Source organism: Parasteatoda tepidariorum, chromosome 9, assembly GCF_982258835.1.
Source record: "Parasteatoda tepidariorum strain Cologne lab strain chromosome 9, Ptep-v5.0, whole genome shotgun sequence".
Lineage (NCBI taxonomy): Eukaryota > Metazoa > Arthropoda > Arachnida > Araneae > Theridiidae > Parasteatoda > Parasteatoda tepidariorum.
Window position 1 is genome coordinate 42,959,196 of NC_141763.1, and position 20,770 is coordinate 42,979,965.

The 20,770-nt window shown below is 29.5% G+C and overlaps 2 protein-coding genes across 2 annotated transcripts; both read left to right on the forward strand.

Moving 5' to 3' along the window:
- The first annotated feature begins 895 nt into the window (after positions 1–895).
- On the forward strand, positions 896–16,491 carry LOC107439475 (uncharacterized). The gene is made up of 2 exons (XM_087151676.1): positions 896–3,267; positions 15,963–16,491. The coding sequence occupies exons 1-2, from the start codon at positions 1,074–1,076 to the stop codon at positions 16,028–16,030; spliced, it is 2,262 nt and encodes a 753-aa protein (XP_087007802.1). The 5' UTR covers positions 896–1,073; the 3' UTR covers positions 16,031–16,491.
- Positions 5,868–7,250, forward strand: LOC147804019 (uncharacterized). The gene has a single exon (XM_087150456.1). It carries the CDS (start codon positions 6,123–6,125, stop codon positions 7,248–7,250), a length of 1,128 nt encoding a protein of 375 aa, XP_087006582.1. The 5' UTR covers positions 5,868–6,122.
- Positions 16,492–20,770: the final 4,279 nt, after the last annotated feature.

Here is a 20,770-nt window from a genome sequence, read left to right on the forward strand (position 1 = left end):
TGTATGGACTTATTCCTAAAATCCTTTTGAGGCATAATCAGGTTGCAAATCTTAAAATTATTACTTATAAAGACTTACTACATGGTCAAATATCTCTTTTTTACATGATCTTTTTATATGGTGCTATTTTATTTATTTATTTACACATTTATTTATTTTTTTTATTATTTTTTATTTTTTTGGTGTCGGGGTGTCCAATTTGTTCTAAAGAGAACTCTACGGATTTTAATCATATCTTGCTGCGTCTCCGTCTTCAGGACAAACACTTCTCTGATGCTGTCTACTTTATTGCTGCCGATCTGCACTGAAATGCTCATAAAGAGTAATTCTTGAACTCTTCCCAACAGACGTAGGAAATAAAAGAATGCAAAAATGAAATTTCGAATATTTTTCAATTCTTCATCCGGAAAATTATTTTCAAATCCTTAATTCTTATCGGCTCGCAATGGACTGATCGTAGAGATACGGTTCCTAGTGGAACACTGATCGGCCTGTGTAGAGACCGAGGGTGTACGGTATCGGTCCCCACAAACTATTTTACCTTAAAGTGCACGACTTTGCGCAAAGGTCACTGAGTTACCAAAGTAGGGGATCCATTCCCTTAACAGAAGATCAAAATTGTAATGGCGTTTCTTCGGATCATCCTCAAGGATGTTTCCCAGATCATTGCCAATGTTCCATTGTACAACTCCATTGCGAAGTAAATAAAGTGCCTACCGACTTACCTAAATTCTTATGTTCGGAAAACATTTTTTATAGGTTGCAATAATTGGTATTTTAACATACAAGTTAAATTATCTTGTTTTAGATATGAACTGATTATAAGCAAAGAAGTTTATCGCCTTTTTTTAATCTTATTCCATTTAGAATGACGTAACTTGTTTTTACGATTAAAAAAAAATAGATAAGTTTTAGTTATCAGCTGAAACGAAATGAATAATGATAAAACTCGGGCTGTTGAAATTCGGGGAAGTTAATTCTACTTGGAATATCACAGCTATTGGGTGTACAGTTAAGTTTTGAAATACGTCAATATTTTATACGAGAAATCAGATCAGTTTATTACCCCTGTAATGAGTGACTCGAGAAATCACAGGCGAAGGAGGAAAAAAAAAAGGAACCCAAATATAAATAATTGTAATAATAAGGATTATGATAATTGGAACTCTCCTTCTTTAACTTCTGAGGAACTCACTCATGGAAAAGGCTCATTGAAATCCCGTCCCTCACCAGATAATTGTAAAAATACTGAAGGACACTCAGGGATATCTCGTCCTGATAATTCGATAAATTCTGGAGGATGGAGGAATCGTCCAAGAGATTGGAGAGAATCTGCGATATCAAGGAGATCCACTCCTGATGATAATAAAAATACGGAGGGACACTCTGGGAGATTCGCTGAGTGTCCCTCAGATTGGAGAGAATCTGCGAAATACTCAAAGAGATCCCCTCCTGATGATAGTAAAAATACTGAGAGACGCTCAGAGATATCCCGTCCTGATAATTCGATAAATTCTGGAGGATGGAGGAATCATCCAACAAATTGGAGAGAATATGCGATATCAAGGAGATCCCCTCCTGATGATAATAAAAATACTGAGGGACACTCAGGGAAATCTAATCCTGATAATCTGAAAAATTCTGAAGGATGGCGATCTCCTCCAGAAGATGTGGGAAATTCTGCGAAAACCTCATGGAGATCCCCTCCTGGTGATAGTAAAAATGCTGAGGCACGCTCGGAGAGATCCCGTCCTGATAATTTGAAAAGTTCTGGAGGATGGCGATCTGCTCCAGAAGATTGGGTAAATTTTGCGAAATGCTCATGGAGATCCCCTCATGTTGATAGTAAAAATACTGAGGGAAGCTCAGAAACATCCCGTCCAGATAATCTGAAAAATTCTGAAGGATGGCGATCTCCTCCAGAAGATGTGGGAAATTCTGAGAAAACCTCATGGAGATCCCCTCCTGGTGATAGTAAAAATGCTGAGGCACGCTCAGAGATATCCCGTCCTGATAATTCGATAAATTCTGGAGGATGGAGGAATCATCCAACAAATTGGAGAGAATATGCGATATCAAGGAGATCCCCTCCTGATGATAATAAAAATACTGAGGGACACTCAGGGAAATCTAATCCTGATAATCTGAAAAATTCTGAAGGATGGCGATCTCCTCCAGAAGATGTGGGAAATTCTGCGAAAACCTCATGGAGATCCCCTCCTGGTGATAGTAAAAATGCTGAGGCACGCTCGGAGAGATCCCGTCCTGATAATTTGAAAAGTTCTGGAGGATGGCGATCTGCTCCAGAAGATTGGGTAAATTTTGCGAAATGCTCATGGAGATCCCCTCATGTTGATAGTAAAAATACTGAGGGAAGCTCAGAAACATCCCGTCCAGATAATCTGAAAAATTCTGAAGGATGGCGATCTTCTCCAGAAGAAGGGGCAAAAATGTACTCATGGAGAGCCCCAGCTGATGATCGGGAAAATTCGGAAAAATGCTCATCGAAGTCCACTACTGAGAATAATTCTGCATTTTCTGATGATTTCCGACCTATTGAGAAATTAAAAAATATAAATGAATCTGGCGATTTTGAAAATACATTCGATCAATCTCAATCTGAAGTAAGTCAGGAAGCTGATTCTGAAAATGAAAAGGATATCATGAATAAAGTTAGCAATATTAATTTCAGCAAAGAAATTGATACAATATACGATACCTCGAGCAACTTGTCTTCCGATTTCCTTTCCGCTTTACAAAAAAACTCGTTCACTGATGTTTCAATTAAATGTGGCGACTACGTCCAGCAAGTTCACAAGTTCGTTCTTGCAGCCAGATCTCCAGTTTTTGAAGCCATGTTTACCACTCCGATGGAAGAAAGTGAAAAAGGTGTTGTGACCATAAGCGATATTGATGCCTCTGTTCTGGATGATTTGTTAGCTTTCATCTACGGTGCTCAAGTCAAAAATATAACTCTGACAAAAGCGTGTGATTTATTGTACGTTGCAGAAAAATATCAAGTCAAAGGGTTAAAAGACATTTGCACCAACTACCTTAGATCTTGTCTGTCAATTCCTAATGCGATTCAAATATTGCAGTTTGCTGACTTATATGATGAAGAATTTAAAAAGGATGTCCTAAACTATGTCTGTGAGAATTTCTCTGCTCTAAAAACTACTGAAGAGTGGAAGACATTGCAGACTCAAAAGCCAAGCTTATCCATAGAAGTGTATTCAGTAGTTGTAGAGAAACACGAGGAACTCTTAGGTTCGTATCAAATCTAATAAAATTTAAGAAAAATAAATTTTAATGTCTTCCTTATCTTTATTTGGAAAAATAATTTTATTAATCCTTTTATGTGCAAAGTATGAGTGGTTTAAAAAATATTTTAACATATAATTTGAAAAAATTTTAGTTGAGAAGCGAAGAAAGAAGGGTATCACCCAATAAAAATTTTTTTTAATATTTATCATAATATTTTTAAGGTAAATAAATATCATATAGAACATAATAAATTGATACATAAATGAAATATTTTTAATGAAATATCTTTAATGAATATTTTTAATGAAAATTTTTCTTTTTCTGGAATATCAAACTATTTTTAAAGTTCAATTAAGATTTTTTATATGCTTAAAGAAATATAAAGTTGGACTTATTTTATAATATTATTGATTATTTTTTTTTCAATATATATATATATATATATATATATATATATATATATATATATATATATATATATATATATATATATATATATATATATATATATATATATATATATATATATATTTCATTATTTGCTAAATAAATTTTGTAATTAGTTTAAGAGATTTTAATAACTGATTTAAATTCTTAAGACAACTCAAGAACACATTTCAAATGGGTTTAACGTGTAGGGCGTGAAGCGAGCATTATTTGCAAAGCAAACAGTGCAAAATTGCTGCAAACAGGGGTCGGAGATCAATATTCCAATTTTAAGACGAAAACAATTTATTCCCAACTTCCTTTGAGCTATAACTACAGTTGTACAAATTTCTTTTATTATTATTTTATTTGTAATTGGTTTAATACGCAATGCTTATCATAGAAAACAAAACATGATGATTTATCATTTTTTGGTCAATGCATTCAATTTATAATTATCAAATTTGTAGGTTTATCATTAGAAAATTAGGGAAAAAAACCCTTTTCAGTAAGCAGACCTGAAAAATTATTATCCTATAAAAAGTATAAATTTACATGTCTTATATTCATTATTAAAATCAACTTAAACCTGTTTCAGAATTATGGCATATTTTTTTAATATTGCGAATGTTTTTCTCTTTTTTAAAAAAAAAATTTGCAAGTTATTTCCTCTTTCCACGTTGAACATTTAATGTGCAATTTAATATTAAGTCTTACCTTTTTATATTTATGTAACATGTTATTATGGAAGCAGCATCATTTTAAAATGTTTCTATGTTTAATTTCAAAGGAAACAAAAGCAGATAAAAATTAAAAAAGAAAAAAAAAGGAAACTGAAGTATCAGCTTAAAACTCTGAAACTAAAAAAAAAATGTTTCCTTATAGTTTTAAGAGTAGCTTTGTACTTTTTTCTTTACATTTGCATTACCATATTCAAATTAAACCATTTCATATTGGTTATTCCTTGATAGTTTAAATGTAATTATTTATTTAGTTTTGCTTAAATCAGTTCTCACATATGTATTGAATTGAGAAAACTACGTGAAACGTACGTAAGTTATATCGTAAAGTTTTGATTCTTAAAAGAGATAGATTAGCTATTCTTCGAAACATTTAATATTGAGAAAACTTTTTTTTTCTAGGCTTAAAAAAATCTTATCTAAAAGTATTTTACTAGCAGACATTCTTTTTAATTGCCTATGAAACGTGTCTCATATATACATAAATTGCCTTTAATTTCGAAATAAAAGCTATTTTGATTTCGCTATAATTTTTTTGAAAATATACAAATAAGCTGTTGAAAATCTGCATAATACCCAAGCCATGGGAAAAATCTTATGTATGAACCTATTCTTAGAGTCCTTTCGAGTCATAGTCCGGTTGCAAATTTTAAAAATATTACTTATACAGACTTATTACATGGTCTAATATCTGTCGTTTACATGATCTTTTTATATGGTATTATTTTATTTATTTATTTATTTATTTGGTGTCGAGGTGTTCCCTCTGTTCTAACGAGAACTCTACGTATTTTAATCATATCTTGTTGTGTTCCCGTTTTCAGGACAAACGCTTCTCTGATGCTGACTACTTTATTGTTACTGAACTGCAAAGAAATGCTCGCGACGAGTTATTATTTGACTCTTCTCAATAGACGTAGGAAATAAAAGAATGCAAAAATGAAATTCCGAATTAATTTTTACTGCCATGCTATTTTTCATCAAGAAAATTATATTCAAATCCTTGATTCTGATAGTAAGACTGATCGTAGAGACACGGTTCCCAGTAGGGCCCCGAAGTCACGTATCACTGGCTGCTGTCAAAATGAGGGTGATTGAACAATGATCAGTCTTTGTAGGGACCGAGGGTGTGAGGTATCGGTTCCCTGTAAACTATTCTACAGTAAAGTGCTCGACTTCGTGCGCAAGTCACTCGGCTACCAAATCAGGGAAGCCATTCCCTCAACAGAGAATCAAAATTGTGATGACATGTCTTTGGATCATCCTCAAGGATGTTTCCCAGATCATCGCCAAAGTTCCATTGTACAACTCTAGTGCGAAGTAAATAAAGTACCTACCGACTTACCTTAATTCTTTTGTTCGGAAAACAATATTTTTTAATATTTGGCCTTTTAACATACAAGTTAATTATCCTATTTTTTTCCCTCTTCGATATGAACTGATTATAAGAAAGGAAGTTTACCACTTACTCTTTTTTTTTATCTTGCTCCATTTAGAATGACGTAACTTATTTTTACGATTAAAATAAGATAAGTTTTAGTTATCAGCTGAAACGAAATGAATAAGGCTCAGGCTGTTGAAATACGGGGAAGCTAATTCTACATGGAATATCACAGCTATTGGGTGTACTGTTAAGTTTTAAAATACTTCAATGTTTTATACGAGAAATCAGATCAGTTTAATACCACTGTAATGAGTTTCGCGCAATATTACAGGCGAGGGAAGAAAAAAGGAAGGAGCCCTAATATAAATAATCGTGATTATGAGGATCATGATTATTGGAACTCTCCTACTTCTTTAACTTCTGAGGAACCCACTTGTGGAAAGGGTTCATTGAAATATCATCCCTCACTAGATGATTGGGAAAATACTGAGGAGAGCTCATGGAGATCACGTTCTGATAATTTGAAAAATTCTGAAGGATGGAGATCTTCAGAAGATTGGGGAGATTTGGAGGAAAGAAGATCTCCAGAAAATTGGGGAGATTTGAAGGAATGGGGATCCCCTGGTGATGATCTGGAAAATTCGGAAGAATGCTCATCGAAGTCCACTACTGAGAATAATTCTGCATTTTCTGATGATTTCCGATCTATTGAGGAATTAACAAATATAAATAAATCTGGCGATTTTAAAAATACATTCAATCAATCTCAATCTGAAGTAAGTCAGGAGGCTGATTCTGAAAATGAAAAGGATATCACGAATAAAGTTAGCAATATTAATTTCAGCAAAGAAATTGAAACAATATACGATACCTCAATCAACTTGTCTTCCGATTTCCTTTCCGCTTTACAAAAGAACTCGTTCACTGATGTTTCAATTAAATGTGGCGACTACGTCCAGCAAGTTCACAAATTCGTTCTTGCAGCCAGATCTCCAGTTTTTGAAGCCATGTTTACCACTCCGATGGAGGAAAGTGAGAAAGGTGTTGTGACCATAAGCGATATTGATGCCTCTGTTCTGGATGATTTGTTAGCTTTCATCTACGGTGCTCAAGTCAAAAATATAACTCTGACAAAAGCGTGTGATTTATTGTACGTTGCAGAAAAATATCAAGTCAAAGGGTTAAAAGACATTTGCACCGACTACCTTAGATCTTGTCTGTCAATTCCTAATGCGATTCAAATATTGCAGTTTGCTGACTTATATGATGAAGAATTGAAAAAGGATGTCCTAAACTATGTCTGTGAGAATTTCTCTGCTCTAAAAACTACTGAAGAGTGGAAGACATTGCAGACTCAAAAGCCAAACTTATCCATAGAAGTGTATTCAGTAGTTGTGGAGAAACACGAGGCACTGTTAGGTTCGTATCAAATCTAATAGGATTTAAGAAAAATAAATTTTATTGTCTTCCTCATCTTTAATTGGAAAAATTATTTTATTAATCCCTTTATGCGCAAAGTAGGAGTGGTTTAAAAAATATTTTAACAAATAATTAAAAAAAATTTATTGAGAAACGAAAAAAGAAGGGTTTCATTCAATAAACTTTCACAAGTTATAGTAATATTTTTAAGTAAATATCAAGCAGAACATAATAAATTGATACATAAAATAGCTAATATTTTTAATGAAATTTTTTTATTTTTTCTGGAATATTAAACTATTTTTAAAGTTCAATTAAGATATTCTGTATGCTAAAATAAATATAAAGTTGGACTTACTTTATAATATTATTGATTATTTTTTTCCAAAACACCCTTGAAGCATAAAACTTTAAACTTCAAATAAAATTAAAATAAGGGAAAATTTGAATAAAGCTGTTAAAATAATTCAATAATACGTGACAGTATATTTTCTACCTACAAAAAATACAAGAAATTATATCAAAATACTTTCAACTGACTAAAATAATTCAGCTTTTAATGAAATAAAATTTTATTATTAAAATGAGATTGAAATAATAAAATTTAAATGCTAAAATTTTTCCAAATTAAACACTTTTGAGTTAATTCTTAAGTTAGGCTACTTTGTAAAACAAAAATTAAAGTTGACATATACTTACTTCATTTCAAACTTGGAACAATAATGGCTGTACTGCCCCTAGTCCTAGAAATACTCAAACTTTCGAGTAGGTAACTTAATAACATATTTATAATGTTATAATAATAATAATGCACGTTAAATGTCAAACAATTTCAAAACGTTTATCAGCGAAAAAATATCGTGCTACCAATAAAGAAAGTTAGACAGAAAATATCAATCAAAATTAAATTGATTGTGTCGGCGAAATTGTTGTTCAACGAAATAGTCGAATCGGCGAAATGAGTCGTTGGCGAAGTGATTGTATCGAAAAAATGATAGTGAATAGTCGGTGAAGTGATTGTCAATGATATGAACCAGAACCATTTTTACCCCTGTCTCATCCTTCTCACAGTTAATTATGGTTTTAAATAGTAACTTACTTTTAACTTACATTTATATGGTCGTCAATACTTTACTTTTGCCTCTCCTTTGCATTTTTTACTAGTTAATCATTGTGATAAATCAATTAACTTTGAATGAACTAAGTTCTTAACTTACATTAATACGATTGTTAAAAAAAATTTTGTCTCCTGTTTTTCTTTACGCTGAATCATGATGATAAATCAAGTAACAGTAAACTACTTTTAACTTATGTTGATATGATCATTAAAAAAATTTTTATTAACCTATTCTTATTTTTCACAGTTAATTACAATGATGTGAACATATATAACTGTAAACTATTTTCATCCATTTTTATTTTGGTCGTTAAGAATTTATTTTATATATTATGAACTCAAAAAGTGAGCATTTAATTTAGAGTAAGAACATTACATGTCAAGTTATTTTCAAACAAAATAAACATTTTAGTTTCATTTCTAACTTTCGATCGGCCTTTTCATTCCTTAAACATTACAAGCAGGAAGTGCTTGTGATTATCGCTGATAATGCAATGTTTTCCCAGAAAGAGAAGATAAAAAAAAAACGTGATAAGAACATACAAACTCAAAGTTCGAGAGCTTTCAAATCATACTGCTTCTTTGAATGATGTAGACGTTGCCATTTTTCTGATATGCTCAAAAAAATCAACATAATGGAAAAAAGAATTCGTAAAAACATTCAAAAAGAATTTCGTAAAATTGTAAAAAATATTACAGGCGAAAGTTCGCAAGATCATCAAGATATTAACAAACCTCCTGAACCGGAAATTAATGCGGTGGAGGCAATATCTGTAGGGATTCTATCGGAAATCTCACAATGCATACCTCAAAATAACACGGAAAGTATAATAACTGACCTCAGAAGTGGGGACAGTGTCACTTCCCTAGATGAGGTAGGGAAATCAGGATCTAGTAGTGTCCAACAGCAAGCAAATGATGATTCCATTACTTACGATCCAATGGAAGATTTATCGAAAAATTTTCATTCCATTCTTGAAAAGGAATACTTCACTGATGTCACTATTAAATCCGGTGCTGATGTACTGAAAGCTCATAAGATTGTTCTATGCGCAAGATCTCCCGTTTTTGAAGCGATGTTTACCAATCCCATGCAAGAAAGCGAAGATGGTGTTGTGGTCATTGAAGACATAGAACCACAGGTGCTCCGTGATTTGCTAGATTTTGTTTACAGTGGTCACTTGAATCTGAATGACTTAACTGTGTCCAAGGCTTGTGAGTTGCTATATGCTGCAGAAAAATATCAGATTCGAACATTGAAACAGCTGTGTGTTAACCATTTGCGTTCAAATTTATCGGTGGAAAATGCATTTCAGATATTAGAATGTTCTAATCTTTATGATGGACAACTGAGATCACATACATTGAAGTATATAAGTGAACAGTTCCCGGTAATTGAAAAAACGGAGGAGTGGAAAACTGTGCAGCTTAAAAATCCTAATTTGGCTTTAGAAGTCTACTCTACGGTTGTAAAGGCACTACAAGGAAAAAGCTAGAATTTTAAGTGTTTTAACACTATTTAAACTGAAGTAAAAAATAACATTTGAAATTGTTACGTCATAAAGAAACAAATAATATCGCTCGTGCTAACTTTAGAATTTTTAACGTTTATAATTTTGTGTATTTAAAACAGTAAATGACAAAACAAACCGTGGACGAATCAATTATTGGTAAGTACGTAATGCATATTTTAAAAGTAATTGCTGCATTTATAAGTTTTTTCTGCTAATATTCATAGTATTTAATATTTTCATTTAAGTAATATTTTCTTTTAGTTATTATTTCAGTTATTTTATTTTATTAATTTTTATTTTAGTTATTTTATACTAACAGTATTTTAAGTTTTTTCGGTTAATGTTCATAGTATTTTAAATCATATTTTAAATAGGCAATAAAGTATTTTTTTTCCAGCTTAAAAACATTCTTTTTAGAACTACTTTATAATATTTATTGATTAAATGCATTTAATATTGCAACTTAGCATAATTATTATTAATACTCTTAATGTTTTTGCTGTTTTTGTTCACATATAGAGGGGGTAGGATTAACTTGCATGCTTACAGCACTATAGTTTTAATTATTAAAATATTACAACCAGACTTTCAAATAAACATGAATACATTACTATCTGTGAGCCTTTTAGAAACTTTGAAAGTGACCATCTTAATTCAGAGCTATAAATGTGTCCTAAAATGTTCTACTGTAGGTCGTAATTTGCCAATTGTTATTTTATTCTATTCCTTGCTCAAGAATTTTTGTTGTGATGCCAAAATTATTTGAAGTTTAATTCAAACCCTTCTCTCCAAGATAAACGGAATGATAATATCTATTGGATTCAAATCTAGTGAGTAAGGTGGATAATCTAGTGATATAAGAAAGTCAGGAAAATACAAAATGCGCCTTGCATCATTCTCGAATGCTATGCACCTGTACGATAAAGTAGAATCTTGTTGGAATGTTCATTTTCAGCTTTCAAGGAACTAGGTCGCCAAAGAAGAATAAAAACTTTTGAAATGTATTTGTGATACAAAAATATTTAGTCTTAAACTTTGTCTAAGCTATCTCTTGTTACTCTGTAATTAATGTTAATAATGAGAAGATATATAAAAAGCAATCGCAAACTTTACACCTGATTTTTCATCCTTACTGATTATCCTTATCTACAATCAAAATGTATCAGCATTTTTAAATGAAAATAAAATGATATCATTCATCATTATTAAATCCTTTAACAATTGTCACCCTGTGATTAGTGTTGATAATGAGACAATGTGTTTAGAAAAATCCCAAACATCACATCCTCTTTTTCATTAATACTAATTAGTCTTTCACATATATGATTTAAATTAATCAAAATTTTCAGATGAAAATGCAGTTATATCCTTAAACGATTATTTCTTGATGCTATATCATTAATATTAATGATAAAACGATATGTAAAAAGCAATTGTAAACTTTACACCTTACGTTGCATTATTAATTATTAGCCTTGTGCATCTGCAATTAAAATTTATAACGATTTTAAATGAAAGTAAAACGATACATTTTAACGATTTTTGAATATTTTATTAAATATCCTTTAATGATTATTTCTACCCTGCCTGTAATTAATGTTAATGAAACAATACTGATCCTCATTGCTGACTAGCTTAATGTACCTGTAATTAAAATTTACCTGCATTTTTAAATTAAAGTAGTTACAGCTCTTTTATAGATACGACTGAAATTATGTAATTATTTATTAAATTCCTCGAAAAAATTATTTTCTGTCTTTTGAAATTGTTATTTTTTGGTATATAATGTCAATTTTGATGTTATTTAAGCACCTTACTTTAAGAGCGTTCACCCATTAACATAATAGAAGGTAATAACCAGTCAATTTCGAGAAAAACCAATTTGAAAATTCAAGCATGTATCAAATACTAGTTAAAATCTCCATTTCTGTAATTGCGCAGAGGTCTTGCGGCGATAAGTATGCCTAAGCACATGCTAGATGCTCAAATCGTAAGCAGTGAAAGTTTTTTTTTTGTTTACCAACAGTTTAAATACAATTTAATTTTATTTATTACACTTTTCACGATATTAGATATTTCTTGTTATTTAGTTTGTAGAAATAATTTAATATTTGAATAAAATAGTAATGATAAAAATAATGATATTAATAAATAGTGCTTATGTATTGCTAGATTCTTACAATTAATTTTATAGTCTATATTTTTGTGAGTAATAATCAAAATTATAATCATCATGGAAAAATTGAAAGCACACAATTATTTGAAATCTATCACAATTAATAAACCAACAGTTTAAATACAATTTAATTTTATTTATTGCACTTTTCACGATATTAGATATTTCTTGTTATTTAGTTTGTAGAAATAATTTAATATTTAAATAAAATAGTAATGATAAAAATAATGATATTAATAAATAGTGCTTATGTATTGCTAGATTCTTACAATTAATTTTATAGTCTATATTTTTGTGAATAATAATCAAAATTATAATCATCATGGAAAAATTGAAAACACAAAATTATTTGAAATCTATCACAATTAATAAAGGATTGTTTGCATAAAATACGTTTTTGAAGCTGATTTCCTGAAAAACATGCTTCATTAATATTCAAAAAGATCTCGAAAGATTTTGAAAGTTTTATGTCGAAAAGTGGAATAGGCAGACCTAGAGTGGTATTTAGTCTAATTCTGAATTTGTTTCTGGTGCATAAATTAGCTGAAAATGAATAAAATAAGCTGAATTATAGTTGTCGTAAAAGAACTGTTATGAAATTTGAAAACAGTAATCGGAGAAACATGATTCGTTATTCTTGAATTTGGTCATTTTATATTAAATTGAAAACCTCGCCTAGAAATGTTGATGCAATAAACAAGTTTTGCTATGTCTTTTTTCACTGCATATTTACTTCAATAATTTTATAAAAATAACACAAATAGTAAATAAATTACGGGACCCTAGGGTTCCTCGGAAAACCATTTGGGAACTACTGCACTGAAACCACTGCAACATTATGGAAGTGAAGATTTAACTAGAAGGTAAATTAGGCATACATTTTAAAATGCATTTTTCTCAGAATTGTCAGGCAATTACGTTTTATTATTTTAAGGAGTTACGTTTTATTATTAAAGAGTTACGTTAATTACGTTTTATTATTTTACCCTTAAGATATTCTAATAATATACCAATTTTCTTTCCAAAGTTAATCAGAAACTACATCCATAATATCAAATCCGTGTCAATATAATAAAATAAAAATTTTAGAAAAAATTACCAATTTTCTTTCCTAAGTTAATCAGAAACTACATCCATAATATCAAATCTGTGACAGTATAATAAAATAATAATTTCAGAAAAAATTAGTAATTTTCTTTCCTAAGTTAATCAGAAACTACATCCGTAATATCAAATCTGTGACAATATAATAAAATAAAAATTTTAGAAAAATTAGTAATTTTCTTTCCTAAGTTAATCAGAAACTATGTCCATAATATCAAATCTGTGACAATATAATAAAATAAAAATTTTAGAAAAAATTAGTAATTTTATTTCCTAAGTTAATCAGTAACTACATCCATAATATCAGATCTGTGACAATATAATAAAAAAAAAGTTTGGAAAAATAATTATGTTTGATGAATTTATTTAATGTTCGAAAAATATTTTTCAATTCATAAACAATGCAGAAACTAAAATAAAAAATGATTTATTTAAAATTCCTGGAAAAACATTCTCTGAATTGTACTGCCACCTTGAAAATATATTTTCCATTTACTCATTGTTTAATTCTCGCCAATATACTTAATAAAAAAAAATTCCTAGAAAAACACGAGTTGATTAAAGAAAGTACACATTTTACAGCTTTTAGTTCCTCTTTTACAATGTTTTAATATAGCTTTATTTACTTTTAATTATCGCATCATAATTACATTTAAATATATTTTCAAAGCACCCGACGCCAAAAAAGTGAAACAAAATATCGTGACTCTTTTTGGCGGCTTTGTGTTCGTTTCTCACCTAGAGATGACGCTTATAAATAACACATCTGTCTCCTTCTTGGTTTGCTGACCGATGATTAATGGAAACTGGTTGTGGCAAATGAAAATAATCATCTTTCATTTAACCTCAAGTTCATTCAATTCTGTACTTTCAATATTTTCTTTTACTCTATGAATAGCTAAAGGTGGAGTATTGTGCTGTCTCTAAACTTTTATTTATTTATTTGGATAATAGTTTATGCTTAAAAAGGAAACCAAAAATTATTATTTTAAGGGATTTGTACGAAGGTTTTTTTTCGCCTATGGAAATCTTGAAAAAAAAGCCAAAGTTTAAGCGTTTATAACTCAGCTGTAATTTTTAAATGCTATCATGCTATTTTGCTATTATGCCATAAAGAATTTTGTGGGCATCGGGGCAAACAAGTTGTTTATTCAAATAACTTTCAACATATATTCATTATTTTTTATTATTTTATTTAATTACAGTCGCAAAATTGTGAATTGTAAGGTAAACAAATTTTTACATTACTTAAAAGAATGTAATTATAATGAATGCAATGAAAGAAATTTTTACATTACTTAAAAGAATAATAATAAAGAATGTAATGAAAAAGAAATTTTTACATTAATTAAAAGAATGTAATATCGAATAGCTTCTGACACATCAAACTTTAAAATTAGATTTCTTGACTTGTTTGTTAGGAATAAATTTTAAAACGATAAATAATTGTGCTTATTAATATCAAATAACTTGTTTTACCTACTTAAGTTACTTTCTAAACCTGAAATTGAATTACCACCCAAAGTAAACTTTTTAAGCAGTTTTAATCTTAAAATTCCCATATAGAACTCGTATAGGATATCATTCTTTCTTAGCTAACAGAAGTAAGCCTTATTTATATATATATATATATATATATATATATATATATATATATATATATATATATATATATATATATATATATATATATATATATATATATATATATATATATATATATATATATATATATATATATATATATATATATATATATATATATATATATATAGTAGTTTTCCTGATTCAAAGATTCAAAAGATTCAAACGGAGGTTCATCTAACTCGGAGAAATTTATCTAGCTGCTGTATAATTTATTTTGGTGATATACTATTCATTGGAAATCAGGTAAACAAAAATGTGTAGTACTTAGTTCATTGGAGTCGTATTTTATCGTATCGGAGTAGAATTTATATCGTATATAGTCATACGTATTTTATCGTATCGGAGTAGAATTTATATCGTATATAGTCATTATAGAGTGTATATATTAATGTATAGAGTGTATATATTAAAGAAGTTATTTGGTTCTTAAGAGTGTTAAATTAATTGGTTGCAATAGAAAATATGTGACTAACTGTGTGATAGTAAAGCTGCAATTTATTTGTCCAAGAATTCTATTGATAACATAATGACAAATCACATGGTCGTAAAATATCAGTTCATTAGAAACATGTTAGAAGCAAATTTGTTTAAGTACATAGTAACGACAACTTTCCTACAAAACCTTTGAGTAACGAAAAATTCCAGTATTTTATTGACAATGGTTATAATGGGACCGAGAGTGAGGATTTAAATTTTCAAGTTGTAAACATTAACTTTAGTCTTTTTCAGATAAGAAATTCTGCTCTCATCAGAAAGATACATCTGATGTGAAGAAATAAGCAGATAAGAGTTTCAACATCAGACCAACACCCGTGACGTCAAAGTGTCAAGAATAATAAAAAGACTAAATTATTTTTTTCTTCTTCAAATAAAGTGTACTGGATAGTAACTCTGTATTTCTGTTCGTTATTTGAGAAAATTGCTGACATCTCAGATGCATCAAGCAATTCACGCGATTGAAACTTGGTTTTTATAACTGTGATTATAGCCTTTAATTCAAATTTAAAAGTTAAATAAGTGTTACTTCAAGATCAGTTTGCCTTTATTTCCACGTTTAACTCTGCGATGCAGAATAAATCTCACAATTGTTTTTCTGTTACATCTTCGAAATTATTTTTTCACTAGAGTTTTAATTAAGAATATGTTAATATTAGTTTTTTTTTATTTTCAGGTTCGAAAAACTCCTCCAGTCCTATGGAAACTCCATCGTCGATCGTCAAAACAGACAGCTGGCCATGAATTTGACGTTTCTGTACTTTTGTCAACCAATCTCAATCCAACATTTGCGTATTATGTAATCTTCCGCAATGATATTATATTATACCTATTACATTCCGTTATTTGTATAAATTTTACACTCAATTTGCAGAAATAATAATTATAGAGACATGATCACGTCTTTAACTAGCATTCCGGGAGGGTTTATTATTTACTTGTTTTGTATTAACACTTCCACCAACTTTTCTTTTTTCCGTACTGTGTTATAAGATTACCTTGTTACTTTAAAAGAAGAAAAATATAGTGACAAAATTATTTTGCTTGAAGAAGCATTGTTGATTGTACTGTTTAATCAAAGCAAGCCAGAATTGAAATTTTTATATTTAAATTCAATCCATGAAAAGAATTTCACTGCTTAATTTTAAAATGAAATTTTTATTTCCTTTTTTAGTACGGTAAAAAATAAAACTTTTTTAATCCTGCGTTCATCGTTCCTTTTTGCAATTCAACCTGTTAACAAAAAGCTATGATAGGGCGATTCTGTTTTGCTCACTGTGGAATAATACACTATACTGTTGAAGTCTTCTTGTATCGTGCTATATTATTGCTATTTCTTATACAACTAGGGCTCCTCCTAAAAGATGCCCAGCATTCAAATGAAAATTTACCAATTCAAATTTCACCATACATTTCTCCGTTGCTATTTCATCCTTAACGAATATAATTATCCTCTTGCCATTAGAAAAACCTGTTTTTGAATCACTAATCATATGGATCTCCTACATCTAAATGGAAACAAACTAATTTCAACAGAAATTAAGAGATAAGACGTCAATTAGCTCATCTTCAAAAACCCATTCTTTCATGAAAAAAGAAAACTCAAAACGTGTAACAGTTTATAAGTAAGCACAATTTGGTTAGTAATATAGGTGAATGTTGCGGGAAGTTGAAAAAAATTATCTATTTAATTACATACTGCAGAAACTTATCTAAATTTCACTGTGAAAAATTATATTTTTTTTATTAACTTTATTGAAAAAAAAGTTGCTACCTTTTTTAATCATTCAGAAAATTTTCTTTGAGCAAGCCTCTCATTGTCATAACTAGCAAACTATTCAATGAAAAAATAATAGATTTTTCAAATTTCTGGAAAAATGAATCTGATATTAAAACATAAATATTTTGATATTAAAACGTTTTTGATGCCTGTAGTTTTACGTCTAAGTCAAAGATTATTTTTATTTTTCTTGCTCCTCGTAATTCAGTGGAAAAGAGAATTATGATTTCATTTTTGCAATCACGCACTCTTATGTCTGTAAATGGGTAACTCACTACACTTTTTCATATTTCGATTTAGTTTTTAGGTTATTAGAACAGTCTGACATGCAGCAATGAACATAATTACTTTTCTCAGTTAACAACGCCATCTATTGACAAAATTTGAAGCTAGTTTTTAAATTTTGTGAGAGAATAGAACTAGGTTCCCAAGCAAAATGCAGCAAATCTCCCATTTAACTTAGTTTTGAAAATCATTATTTATTTTTGGGACACTCACTGATAACTTGAAAAGTAGCTAATAACTGAAAAACTCAAGAAAAATTTAATGGTTTCTTGTTAACTCTATGACTATTTTAAGTCTAACGTTCAAAGATAAAACGTCCAAGCTACAGAAAATTACATAGTGATAGATTGCGTCAGAGTGATATAACACTACTTTCTATGACTATACACGATTTTCTTACAAAAGTTTATCCATGCGTGGCATTCTAACAAAACTTATCACTAAACTTAAGCATAATTTGGTTTAAAAGTAAGCTTTATAATCATAGTGACATAAATATTCTTAATAAATTTAACAATTATAACTAACCGATCTCCGTCAATTCGTAATTGACTTAAATGTAAAACACTAACTAATCTTTAATTGGTTTACTTTAAATTTTGTGGGACGAAAAAAAATATTTTTAATTTTTTGAGATGAAATTTTTCTCAAATTAAAGAACTTTTTTTTTAAATATATTGAACACGTTGAATTAAAGGGTTGATTTACACAAAGAAAATCGAAATTATCTTTTCAATTTAATCCTTATCGATCCTGATTCTTTGTAAAGAGAATCCTTATTAATTCACACACTTTCACGTTATGAGTTAATGATCCTTGATAATTTACGCAAAATATATTTCGCATTAAGAATCCTTATCAATTCTTTCAAATAATTTTTTATGTAAAGAATCTTTAACATCCTCAGAATGATTCTTCGAGTAGGGGAATCTCATTAACCCTTAACTTATAAGCCCTAGATAACTCGGTTTTTATCTACCTTTTACATAAAAATTTTTAAGTTAAGGGTTTAATTCATTCAAATGATGCTTTACGTAAAGAAGATAAAAATTTTCTTATCAATTTAATCCATATCGGTTCAATTTAATCCGTATCGTTTATTTTCAAAGATAATCCTTCCTAATCCACACAAATAATGCTTTGCGTAAAGGATCCTTGATAATACAGGCAAAATATGTTTTGCATAAGGAATTGTTATCAATTCACGCAAATGATCCAATGCGTAAAAAAAGGTTATCTATTCCTATAAATGATCGCTTAAGAAAATCAGCAAGGATAAAATAATATAAAAAGCTAAAGCTGAACAATTTTATTTTTCATGGTGACTTTAATAAGATTATAATATATTAGGGGGACCGGAAAGTAATGTCGTTTCCGTTCATTTGATATTTGTTAACAAGATTTTATTTTTAATTGATAATGTATACGCCTTCGTTAGCAACAATCTTTCAATGCGGGATCTAAAATGAACAGGAACTTAGGACTAACGAATATTTAATACACCGAAACGACATTACTTTCCGGTACCCCTAATATATTTTGGATGTTCTGACAAGATCCTGAGTTTAAACACAATTTTCATTGCTTTTTTTGGTTCAGAAAGTTTTTATACTACCCCAAATCATACTTAAAAATCTTTTAAAGTTATTTAAATTACCATGCTTTAGTATATAAGAAAATAATTATTGGCACAAATATTGTATAATATGATTTTTTTAACTTATCAATTGTTTGTAGCAATGTTAACCTAAGAGATAAAAATAAATAATATTACCAACATCTAATATATATAATTCACCCAAATTTTGGCTGTATTTCTTTTCCGCCAGTGGCAACATTTGCTTTAATTTGTTTACGTTACTATTTCTCTTACACTGCGAATCGACCAATGATTGCCGCTAAAAATGTCACATGCTAAATCTAGCTGAGGTGGCTCAACATATAGCGCTTTTAAAAATGGAAACTGAAATAACCAGACAGCATCAGCTGCGGTAATCTCATACTATTAAGCTAGGCAGAAGTGAGTAGTCTTTGTCGATAGATCTCTATTTTAGTATTTTGTCGAAAGCGCTTTTTTTCACGAATTTATGTATTACGAATTTATTTGACGATTTTTGATTTATATCACGAATTATACTATAGCACATTTCTAATAGGTTTAACGGATTATATGTCATTTATTTGAATTAAAATTTATTTTAATGATTTTGTATTTACTAAAAGATTTTTAAAAAAAAAATTATATGGCTTTGAATGATTGTTTTGAATTCTTAGAATTTTGTACCTAAGTTAGTAGCGAGCGAAGCGAGCTAGGTTAGCGAAGCAAACCATATAAGATTGCGTAGCAATTTTCCTGGGTTGGCGAGCGTTAGCGAGCAGGGGGCGCAGCCCTCTAGTTACCTGAATTACTCATAGTATAAACAAAAATCAAGTTAATGATTTTCAAATTGAGTGAGTTGTATCATTGATATTTCTTTCACGCTTTTCCAACATTTTTCTTAAAAGGATAGTTTACTGATTGTCAAACGCATTAATTATCCAACCATTGTTACACCAAAACGAAACCTTATTATCAGCTGCATTCCAAAGCAGACATTTATTTTGAAGTCTTTATTGAAGTACGTGGCAATGTTATCCCACCCATTTTAATTTCACGCTTTTCGGTTTAAAAAGTTTATTTTATTTGAAATGGCACTCTGGGGTTAAAGGAGCAAAAGTTAATGACGCATTCAAAAGAATTAATAAATAATATTATCTACTTGTTTCATTTCAGTTTTAAAGGTTAGGAGAAAGTATTGACCTTTAATATTCTAACGACATTACTCTTTAAGCTGACAGTATTATCTAAAATATATATTGAAAAATAACTAATATTTATTGCCATAGGTGTCTTTTTTTTTCCTTCTTTCATTGTTTTCTTTCAAACTTTGTTAGAAAGTTCAGAGGTGTGCAGATTAGAGAAGATAGTAACTATACAGTCGGACCTCTATTTAACGAAGTCGCTAAATCCCAATAATAAATTCGTTATATGGAAATTTCGTTAAATAGAAAAATCACCTTTTGAAATACTTAAACGACACAAAACAGGTTTTAAATTCATAAACACCAGACATAATTAAAATAGCAATTGATACACCTTTATCTTTCAAAGTAGTATTTGCTATTTATTCTATAAATCTTAACAATAAAAGAAATCTGCATGGAAAGCAAGTATGGAGAAAAACATTATCCAGTATTACACTATCATGTTGCATACAATTTCAACTAAAGAAAGCTAAATTTATGCACAAAATTATATCTGCATTTATTATAATAGCAATTTTAAACATGCATTGCAATATGCGTTCTTAAGTTTAATTGCTACTGATAAAATCCGTTAATATTGTCTGAGTTTTTCGTTTGAAATGCAAACGAAAAGG

Excerpts from the sequence above, each read along its gene's own strand:
- LOC107439475 (XM_087151676.1), top strand. The coding sequence starts at position 1,074 with ATGAGTGACTCGAGAAATCACAGGCGAAGGAGGAAAAAAAAAAGGAAC. Across the intron at positions 3,268-15,962 it reads GAAACACGAGGAACTCTTAG|GTTCGAAAAACTCCTCCAGT; the intron begins GTTCGTATCAAA and ends TTTTATTTTCAG.
- LOC147804019 (XM_087150456.1), top strand. The coding sequence starts at position 6,123 with ATGAGTTTCGCGCAATATTACAGGCGAGGGAAGAAAAAAGGAAGGAGC.